This window comes from Octodon degus, unplaced genomic scaffold (assembly GCF_000260255.1).
Source record: "Octodon degus isolate 3935 unplaced genomic scaffold, OctDeg1.0 scaffold00001, whole genome shotgun sequence".
Lineage (NCBI taxonomy): Eukaryota > Metazoa > Chordata > Mammalia > Rodentia > Octodontidae > Octodon > Octodon degus.
Window position 1 is genome coordinate 33,696,024 of NW_004524577.1, and position 11,932 is coordinate 33,707,955.

The following is an 11,932-nucleotide window of genomic DNA, read 5'->3' on the forward strand; positions in this document are numbered from 1 at the left end:
TATCCTGCTAAGGGTCTATAACTATAAGGAAGTATTTGTTAGCTTCTGCTTTCATTAAGAAAGATTTGAGTTGGATCCTTGCTTTGGTACCCACCCTAGTTTTCTTGGGACTATGGTGTTTACCTGGACACATGACTCTTAATTCTAAAATAAAAATGCTGTAGGTAAACAGTGATGGTCCATCATCTACTTGTTATGCAGTGATGCTATTTTATAGGTCTCTGCTTCTTTATTAGTAACACGGAGGGCCTGGAATATAGCTCAGGGGCTTAAGTGTCTGCCTAGCAGCAACAAGGTCCTGAGTTCGATCCCTGGTACCAAATAAATAAATAAATAAATAAATAAATACTATAAGCAACATGAGAAAAATAACTGGAGTTAATACAAATTAAAGAAGAGAACACGTATGTGACAGCACCACTTAATAAGTACTCAATGAATATTACCATTGTTAATGTTTTTCTTATGTTGTTGTATAAAGCAAGTAGATTCTTCAGCACAGATGTGAAAAATCTAGGTTTTTAGATCCAAGGCTTAAAGTAAAAGAATATTTCCAACTTCAGATGTTGTCTTTAGCTTTGAGCATCCTTCTGTTACCCTATTTGCTCATAGAGTTAGCCAACACAAGGCAGGGCAGCATTGAGTCCACCATCGTATGTTCTTTCGTGCTTTCAAAATACAAGGAAGATGAACATTTTCTATTTGGAAAGCGAGGAGAACAAGCATCAAAGGCAACAGAGCACTACAGAAAGAAAAGGGAGGTAGCCTGTATTCTAATAGTAATAGCTGCTATTTGGGCAGTGAATACAAACTCTATGGCAGATATTGGTGCTGCTGATGCCTTGTACCTGATCTAAACATGATCATAGGAGGTAAATATTATTATCTCAATTTTCAGAGAAAATTGCCTCAATTTTAGCGAACCTAATTGCTCAAAAATAGTAGTATAATGAGAAGTGCAATAAAAGTTGTAAACTAGGTCTGGGTGAATCAAAGTTTATTTGGGTTTAACTTATAACCCACACACTAGTTTTGGGGAAAAGACTTTCTCTCCTTGGGTTTCTTCATCTTTGTCACTCAGAAGAAAAGGAAACTGCCCTCTAGAGCTGCTTATCACATTGTAGGCAGTCAGTTATGCATGTCACATGCATGGTCTCCTGTAATTCCTCTGGGTAAATAGTCGTGGTATTTTTAAGAGTGGACCACTAAGAAAGTTTAAACAACATTCTAGGAATATTCTAAGAAAAGTGGTAATGTCAGGGCTCAAGCCCCTAGCCCTCGGCTGAGTGTGACTCAAAAAGCTATAATCCCAGTTATGCAAGGCTGAGAGATAGGATGGTGAATTTAGGGTCAACCTCGGCATGAGATCAAGATGCTTTCTGAGAATTTGAGAAAAGCTGGGGAATGTAGCTCAGCGCTACACTGATTGCCCATCATTCGGGAGGCTATGTGTTCAATGCCTAGCACTGGGGAAAAAAAAGATTAAAAAAAAGAACATGAAAAAAGGAAGAAAAAAGTCTTTGGAGCTTGGTACCTAATACATTTGATGATTTTAAAGTCTCCATATTGAGTGCCAACCAGATAGCTCAGTGGACTAAAGCACTTGCTTAAGCAGAGTGCAGCGTCTGGGGTTCGACCACTGGCCTGCTGTGCCAGCCCCATCCCTGGGGCATGCTGGGACAGCGAATGAAACTGGATGTGGTGGCACCTGCCTGTAAACCCAGAGCTAGGGGAGCTGAAAAGAGGAGAATGTATGAGCCTGACATACGTAATGAGACTCTGTAGATCTTGCACTAAATACATATAAAGTCTCCATATTGAATATGATAAATACTAATGGAGCTGACTTTCCAACCACTTAAAATATTTCTTATGTAATGATGTAGTTTTCTCAGCCATCAAAATATTAGAATTTCTACTTTATTGTAGAATTGATTTGCCTTTTCAAGTGACTAATTTAGATCAAATTTGCAAAATTCAGGCATGGCTTACTCTACTGGGTTCTAAGATTTTCTTTTCATAACTCCTAAAAATATCCTCTCACAAAGACATACAACCATTGGCAAGAGAATATTAGCAAAATATTGAAACATATTATAAATATTGTCCTAAGTGTAAAGAAAAACTAGAACTAATTTTCTTTTTCTCTTTTCATAGTCATCTATGTATTTGTAAGAAATGCACATATTCTGATGTATGAATATATCAAGATAAATAATAAAATTATGTCTTGCAATTTATTTAATAGGAAATAGAAAAAACTAGCATTTCATTTAATTTTGTAGAACGCATGCACAAAGTTCATAAATTCTAGGATTATTGGGAATGCCATTCAGCGGCTACAACCAAGCTCAACCAAATATATTGGCAAATAACCTGCTTGTAAAATGTATCAAGATTTCAGGCACGAATTCTGCTCTTTTCGCCACCTACTGTTCTGTTCATGTTGTCCGTAGTTGGCATTTTTTATATGTATGTCTCACTTCATTTCTTCCCCAGTGGGAGATATACTGTTACATAATGATAATTTTCTAAACTTTTACTTTATTGGACTAGGCTTCTGAGGAAACCCTACATTCTAACAATGAAGAGGAAGACCCTTTCCGAGGAATGGAGCCCTACCTTGTCCGAAGACTTTCATGCCGCAATATTCAGCTTCCTCCTCTTGCCTTCAGACAACTGGAACAAGCTGACTTGAAAAGTGAATCAGAGAACATTCCACGACCAACCAGCCTCCCACTGAAGATTCTGCCACTGATAGCTATCACCTCTGCAGACTCCAGTGGGTGAGTGCCCTCGGGGGACATTGCCCCATTTTATATGATCATATGTGATGATTGTTTCCTGTGGTCTTTTGAGTTTCAGTAACTGCTTGCTAGATTTAAGCGGCAGGACAATTGTCCTTATAGGTCAAAAAAATAGAAGAGATGCAAAACTTGATTTTTCTCAGGTAATATTAGCTATGGAAGATGAGAAACTTTGGCTACATTGTTTAATAAGAAAGCACTAAAAATGTATTGGTGAATACAAGGAAGCACCAAGGAAAATGGAATCATGCCTGGAAGATTAATGTTTACCATATGTAATTTATTAGAAAAATGCTCACATGAAAACTAATGGCCCAATTATCATGTAGCCCTACATATGTGGAAAAAGTGGGTTATGTTTATTGATTTGGGATCAAGAATATATTATACTTTACTTAAGATCAACAGAAATATGCGGTTTTATTAATGAGCCTAGTTACTTGTCCTTTGCCAATTTGAAATGGTGCTTACCAAAATATTGTTTCAGTTCTCAACACATGGCGTTTTGTTTAGTGCTTATATTGATAAAACTATCCATCCAAGTGATACCTCCATCATGTAACTTCCTACATTACAGAGTAGACTTTCTAAACGGTTTCCTCGGTATTTAATAATGAAGTTTTCACTCTCTAGTTGCAGTATCCCCAGATAACAGTTGTGGAATAAATTTAGAAAACTGTCACACCCGGTGTTTGTTCTTTTGTCCAGCTGCATTTCTGAACAGCACAGGAAGGAAAGGAGGTGAAGCCAGGGACAATAAATGGGCCGACTCTTGAACGTTTCTAAGACTTCCAGGAACAGATGTGGCTCTTTTTCATGCTCTGCTAAGTAAAAGGTATTTCTAGGGAAAGATGCCTTTTTATTTCACTAAAAGTTGTCAGAAAAGTTGCGCTCAACAGAAATGTGGCCAGTAAATTCACTTTAAGACAATGAATTTAGCCGCTTTCAGTTATTACTGACTAATCTAGATGTCCCACATTATTAATAGGTCTGAGGAAATAACTAGTAAGTACATAAAAAAGTAATAAATTCTCACCTTAAAATAATGGAAAGAATAAATATGTTTTTATATACATAATTCATTTAAAAATACATATTTGGTGTATATCTGAAGGAATTAAAGTCAGTGTACTAGAGACATATTGAATAGCCATTTTTATTGAGGTACCTTTCATAGACGCTAAGGTATAAAATCAGCCTGGGTATGCATTAGTGGATTAATAGATAAAGTATATATGGTATGTGTACATATGGAGGAGTCCGTAATAATGACAAATAAAATTATGTCATGTACAGGGACATGGATGGAACTGGAGATCATACTAAGGGAAATGAGCTAGATGCAGAAAGTGAACTGTCACACGTCTTCCCTAATATATAGAATCTAGGTGGAAAAGATGAAATGAAAGTAGAAGGGATGCTACTAGACAAGAGGAAGTGAATCAGGAAAAATATGGTCAGAGATGAAAGGGGCAGCAATATGCTCAAACTATGTTGTCTGCATCTATGAAAATGCCAGAAGGCTCAGTATTGTGCAAAATGCATATAAACTAATAAAATATATACTGTAAAAATAAAATAATAAATTTTAAAAAGAATGTGCAATATTTAAAAGAATATACTATATCTTATTAGCTTCATACTAAGGTAGGTAGGAATTTCATATGTCAACTTGACCTGATCATTCTTGGAAAGTTATTGTTCCCGTAAAGTGACTTTCTTGGTCTTTGGAATCAACGTGACTGCTGTTCTCTGTTGAGGGCAGGAATCGCAACTACATATGTCAAGTTTCCCTGGTGTCCTAGTAACTTTCCTCATTGTTGAAACACACTACCCATCACCCCTAGTTTAAACGAGGAGTGGTTGATTTTGGCTCATGCTTTTAGGTCATAGCTGGCTGGCTTCAAGGCTGGAAGAAATAACAGAAGGCTCTAACAGAGGAAAGCCACTGTCTTCTGGGAAGCCAGGAAGCAAAGGGAAGAGCGCAAACCTTTCCAGCCCCCATTCCATTGATCTGCCTCTTCCAGCCAGACCCTTCCTTCTACACCGCACGTTGTCTGTGATGCACCCCTAATCCAGTGAGCATTTCACCTATGAGTGCTTGACACTGTATGGAGTTATTTAGCTGTATAGCATATTACGCAAACACCATGAGGTTCAACAATCTGCAAGAGAGCTCTCAGAACTCAACCCGTACTGATTTCAGGACTGTGATTTTTCTAATTACATCCAAAGCAAAATCAGTAAAGGGAAAAAAGCAAATAGGCAAAATCTAGTGGAAACCAAGCCCAAGTTTCCAAGGGTCTCTTTTCAAATGGAATAAAATGGAATGTGTTTAATTCCTCCAGGAATGACTTGTAAGAACACATATGATATGTTTTCATGGTGGTAACTTCTATGAGGGAAATCTCCTAAGAACTCAATGCCTAGAGTTTTTCTGAGGAGCTTGTCACTGAAGTACCTTCCACTTAGCACAGACCTAAATTCTAGACTTCCAGGAGGAAAGCAATAATTCAGTATGAACCATATTGTTTGTACAAACAATTTAGGCACAGTGAGACGCTCTGACCATTTGTAGTGGCAATGACCCTTCTGAAATCTGAGCTCCTAGAAGCCTGCAGGACCAGTCTTCCTGAAGGCCTTTTAAAAATTCACCAGTCAGAGGCTTAATGCACTCTTTTTCTGCACACCTGCTTCATCTTCACATTTGAGAAAGAAGTTATCATAGCAAATTTAAATAAATAATTTTAAATCTCTATATAGTTGATTAAAGTTTGGAAACTAAATATGATTTCTCATGTCAAGATCATGTGCTTTCAAAAGGAAAGGATGCCATGTTTTATTTCATAATGTCTCTGTGTAGTGTGATCATATGTGTAAATAAAATCTCAGGTAATGGATATGCTTATCTACATTTGAATATACTGTTAAAACAAAATCTCCAGGTGTCAAGGAACTACATAATTCACAATTCTATCATCCAGGCCTGGGGACATGACTCAGTAGAATAAGCGCTTGCCTGGCAAGCACAAGGGCCTGAGTTCAATCCCCAGTTCCGTCAAAAAAAAAAAAAAAAGAATTCTATCATCCATTATTTCAAAATTTATATTTCTCTGAAGCAAGAATTTAAGGACTAACTGTAAGAAATATTGTTATTTTACACCTTTATTTAGTATTATGAAAATTATTTTGTCTTTTGTGAAGATGACACAAGGGTACCTTTTTTGTTAAAAAGCAGCCAAGAGAAATCATAGACAAGAATGCCCAACAACAGGAAACAAAGTCTGAGGATGTATTAGCGTAACTTTTCTTACATTAGGAGTGGAAACTAATTTATGACAAATATTGATTCATATGAATTTCAAGAGTGTAATTTTCTTGAATGAATTTTGAAGAAAAGTAGAGGTTGTATTTTCTAGCCATTTCAATTTACAGAGAAAGCAGATTCTTTCACCTTTACTAGAAAGGGCTGGCGGGAAATTTATACTTCAGTTAGGCTAACCATGGCCCAGTTCCATTAATAAAGGTGCGTGTGCCCCTATGTCCCATTGTCAATCTATAGTGAGACATTAGCAATTGCAGCTCTTATGGTAAAGGGGCCTTTTGATACAATTTCATTTATTTCCCTTTCTTTTTTCACATCATAGCATTTGCTATTTCTTCTGTTATGTCAAGTTAGGTCTGTTTTATCTGAGTGGACTAGCTTGCTCTGTCATATATCAGGCAATGAGCCTAGAGACTGTTCTACCCCTGGTAGAAGGCCATGTTACGGTCCTGGGAGTAATGGTGCCTGAAAGCAATTTTGGTTTGCAACAATGAGTATTACAGATGACAGCTACTAGCTTCCCCATGAATTACCTTGTTCAGGAGACTATGTTCAACAGGGCTTTTAATTACTAATACTTCCATGAGTGTACTTTGAATCATTTCTAAACAATGTGAATGTTTTCAAATGTTTATGTTTTAACAGGTTTTCTGTTTATATGCCTAAGCCATTAAGTTGTATTTGTTGTGATTCAGCAATCTTTAAAAAATTTAGAGGGGCATAATAGAGAATTGTTAAGACCTGGGATGCTGAGAATCTTGAATTCATTCATTCATTAGTTTTCCATATAGGGTAAGATCATTCATGCTTCTTGGGAATTTATTAATTCTTCTTGATGTGGGAGAAAGAGTAACCGATGGCTTGAAATGTTAAAAATTTGGCAAAAAAATAATAAAAAATGTCATATTTCCCCATGCTTTTCCCCAATAACACCATTTATTTAAAACTAAATGAACATTGTTTTGGACATTATCTAGATGGTATAAGACCATCTGTATAGATGGTTACTGCCAGGACTGTAACATGGCCTTCTACCAGGGTAGAACAATCTCTAGGCTCACTGCCTGATATATGACAGAGCAAGCTGGTCTACTCAGGTAACACAGACCTAACGACATAACAGAAGAAATAGATGGACATTATATATTGTTCTGTCCTTTACTTCCTGCTTCTATCACCAACTTTGAAATATTTATCCATTTAGGAGTGCATGCCTTTTAGTTTGCTTCTTTTATATAGTACAATATTCTGTAATATTCCATTGTACCATACCTTATTTACTCATGTTGTCCTTTTGACTAAGGTACACTGGAATTTCTTCTAGTTTGGAGATACTATGAATAAAGTTGTTGCATATTGCTTATATAAACCTTTTCATGAATGTACTAATTTCTCTTTTCTCTAGGGTATATTCCTAGGAACATAGCTCCTGAGTCACAGGCTTTTTTTCTTTTTTTTTTTTTTTTTTGCCCAACAACTTTTCAAAGCTAGGTACTGTTTTACTGTCCTATTAGCAATGTATGGAAGTTAGATTTTCTATCTTCTCACCATCGTTGGAAACTTTTGCCTAGTCTGTTGAATGTATGATGATCTCTTAATGTGGTTTAACTCATTCCATATGCTAGGCATAGGAATGCGTACAAGACTGTGTTCTAGACATAGAGTACATAATATATGTACTATAAAGTAAATCTTTTCTGCTAGACAGCAACTTGCATCTGACTATTTTTAATATGGTGGTAATGCTAAGTTCTGTGAATTGTATGGTGTGTGTGTGTGTGTGTACACAATGAAGGAGAAAAATGTCACTATGAAATAATTTGGATAATAAGAATTAGAGATACCATAAAGCAATGGAATTAAGTGGAAGGAGAGGCAAATAACGCGGGAAAACAGCAAAAAGGAAGAGAGAGACATGTGCAAGCAGAGAGAGAGAGACAGAAGATAGTTGATCCTTTGATTATTGGATCCAGGCATGAAAAGGATAGACCATGAAGCACTGAGGAATGAGACTTCCCAGTGTTGGTGCAGGTGACTGCTGGTGCAGCAGTACATGCTCGAGAGTGGCGCTCAGGCAGATGCGGTGAGTCTTGCCGCCCTAAGGGCTCGTTAAGTCACTTTGGAAATCTACATAAGCGTCCCTCACTTCCCATTGTACAAGTAGGACTGATGAGGGTGTCTGCCTCATGGGGTTGGCATAAAAGTAAAAATATTTAGTGCTGCTTTGGTTACATCCTAAGTGCTTAATATACAGTAGCAGCAGGAGGTACGACTACATTTATGTTGGGAAGATACTGGAACAAATAATGTTTGTGGTCGATATTCCTTGTTTCTTTTGTAACTGGCTTCAAGCATCCCCGAAGAAACCCTCATGGGGTGGCAGTGGATACTCTAGCAGACACAGGAATGAGCCAGAAATGTGTTCCCGATGCAGAAAGTCATGCTTAGGATGAACTTGGGACGTTCGTGTCACAGTCTTTATCTCTATCTTGGCATGTGTCCTGCTTTTGTGTGCTGTCCAGTGATGTCTGAAATGACCATAGAGGTCTCCGTTACTTCCAAAATAAATGTTTGCTGGCTTCAGATTATTTCCTGCCCAGAATCCCCAGAAAGAATCGGGAGCTTCTGCTGGCCCTAATGTGGGCTCTTTTGTTTTCTGAATGACCCATGCAGTCTCAGGTCCTCTAGGGGGACATTTGCTTGCCACAGAGATGACAGTCAGTCCCCACACAAGAGAGGTAACACAGAGGACAAGGAAGCAGGGTGGACTAAGTCACTCCCGCTATGCATCAGCTCTAATGAAAGGAGAGCCAGGTGGAAAGTTGTTCCCTTGTGACAGGATGACACAGCTCTGGATGGATGTGTATTCAGGGATCTGTGTGGGTGGAGGATATTACAAGCACTTTCTCATCACTGGCATCCTATTACCTGTCTGGTGAGATACACTGGGTGCATTTATATCCCTTTGTGCTATAAAAAAAAGAAATGAATTCGAAGGAAGAAACGATCACTCTTGGGGATTGAATCAACTACTCAACAGAGGGGAAAGATTACTTAGCCATCTATAGCTTCATTGTGTAAGGGCCCCAGAAGCATTCCCTTGAGCTGTGGACCAGGCACAGCAGGGCTGGGCCCAGATGCTAGGCAGATATTAGATTCTCCAATCAACCACTCATCTCTCCGTCTTCTTGAGTACAAACAGTACACGCGAGTGAACAGAAAACATAGCACAACGCACAGTATTTTGTCACTGAATTGAAACGCAAACAGAAAATACAAGGAAGAAAGCCAGACATATCTGATACTTCCAATTTGTTCTTTTTTGCTTGAAGAGGTAGTAATAGTCGGGATTTCATATTTGAGACCTTGTGGTTATAAGGATTTATGGAGCTCCAAGGTTGTATTTCAGTCTCGGTAGGGAGTCGGTATCATCATAGAGGATGTGTACTCAAGTTTTAGGAGATATATATGATAAGTTGTTACTGAGAATTATATTAAAAAAACCTATATCCTGCTAAGCAAAGCTTTCTAAGATTGAAAATCAAACTTGTAGTTGTGATTATGAAAAACTTCTGAGAAACAATGTTCGTAGGGTAGATGTGGGCTTAAAGATAATCACTGTGAAGCAATCAAGGAACAATACTCCCTATAATATTGAAGATACACGCAAAAAAAAAAAAAAAAGAAAATTGATTCTCTTGTCTTTGATTCATTGAGGCACAATTTGTTGCCATACTGTTTCTTTAAATTTCTCAAGAAACAAAACATGGGCATTTTATTTTAAATCACTGACTCTGATCTAAATAAATTTAGCCCTATTTTAGAATTTATGTTTTCAGAGATTAAGATGAGACTCTAACAGTCATTGAGACCTTCATTTTGCTCTGTTTTATGTTGATAAACAGCATTTTATTTCCAAAATGAATAGCAATTTTTATTTAGAATAAGCTATAAAAAAGTACTGTCTTTCCTCACACATTGTAGAATCTCCGTAGGTTTTACATTATCTGCTGTATCTTCAATGTGCAAAATAATTAGATATGTACCAAACATAATTTCTTTTTTAGGCCTTAATTCCTTCTCATTCTGTGGCCTCCTTTGCTTCTCCATAGTACCAAGGAGCCCACAGTACTACCATACTTTATCCATATTCATCTAATACCTTGTACCACTGGACAAAGTCATTTGATAAATCAAAGTTTTCTTATTCCTATCAACACTAAAGATAGTGATGATTTATGCATTAACCACATCCAAGCATCCGGTATTCAATTTCAAAACTTCCTTATGCCAATTCGAGTTGTTTTAGTACTATGGATTAGCTGGGAGTTTCACAGTTTCTAACAGGCACTGCAGGGAAATGCTTATTTTATAATCAAAAGTGACAGGGCACAATAATATGTCAAAGACAGGGCAGAACTGAGAAAAGCACTTTCTTTTTTTGTTTTGTTTTGTTTTGTTTTGTTTTGTGTCTTAGGGAAGGATATAGAGGGTGTTCACAGTCTCACTACTAGATTGGACCCATAGTGATCCGCCTGTTTACAGCCTCCCAAGACCTGGGATTACAGGCACGCGCCACCACGCCAGTCTCAATTGCCATCTCGGTGTACCTCGGGGCCAGGGCTGGCACAGCAGGCCTGGGCATAGAACTCCTGGCCCTTGTGCTTCCTTGCAGGTGCTTTAATCTGCTGAGCTATTTGGCTGGCCCAAAGCACTTTCTCTTAATTGTTTCCATCATAGAATAATTCTTCTTTGCCACAAACACTACCCTGAGTGACCATACTTATGTGAAACTAGGAATCACTGATGTTTCTATGGGGAGATTAATATTCTTTAAAAGCTATGCTTTCCACCTTATAATAGTTTATGAAAAATATAAGCAAAATAATTTTTGCGGAATATTTATTATGTGCTAACAAATATATGTACTAATTCAAATGTAGTTCATCAGTTTAAGAACTCTCCAACTGCATCATTTGGAGAAGCCCAAAACAATAAAGATGTGCTTTAACTAAAGTTCAAGAAAGCATGGAGTTATCAAACTTACCCCTGCAGGGACATAGGCTGTGGAACACTATGCCAGGGCCATGGACTGGACACTGAGGCATATGCCAGCAATTCCAGCTAGTTGGAGACGCAGAGGAGAGAGGATCACAGGTTGAGGGCCAGCTGAGGCCACCTGGCAATACTCCTGTCTCAAAAATAAAAAGTGAAAATCAAGGGAAAAACAGCTCTTGGAAAAACTACTCGTAGAAAAGGTACTTTGAGAAAAATGCATGCCCTCTTGTGTTAAATTAATCCTGTTCTGTGAAAATCTTAGCTGATTAGTTGTAATTCTTTCCAACAATTTATAATTTAGGCACCATATGCCATGCATGTTTTTCTGATTTATTAGGGAATTTACTGGAAAGGGTGAAGATTGTCAGGTGTTTTTAGACATTCCAAATTTGTGGAATTCAATAAAGATGCCCTTTGTTTCAGATATTTGACAGTATTTTTTGCAACACATCTGATGGTGGATTTTGTTCATTATTTACACTGAAATTGAGGGCTCTAAGATAGAGGAAGATGAGAACTTTGTCCTCATTTCCAGATACACTTTATCACAAGGTATTCTGACTTTTACCATAGCGAAATTCCTAAAATATTCTGACTAAATGCTGGATATCACACACACACACACACACACACACACACAGCTATGTAGAAGTTACAACACATAAAGAATTTAATTTCATTTAAGAATATAGCCCCTAATAGGTATCCATTTACTAATAAAAGCCTCAGATTTATCCTTTTT

General features: G+C 37.5%; 1 protein-coding gene across 1 annotated transcript in view; it reads left to right on the forward strand.

Annotated features, from left to right (window-relative positions):
• The window catches only part of Pde4d (phosphodiesterase 4D), a 1,527,171-nt gene that overhangs the window by 561,304 nt on the left and 953,935 nt on the right, over nt 1–11,932 (forward strand). The window contains exon 3 of the mRNA XM_004623069.2: nt 2,557–2,786. Coding sequence (XP_004623126.1) covers nt 2,557–2,786 — 230 coding nt within the window. The remainder of the gene's footprint in view (nt 1–2,556; nt 2,787–11,932) is intronic.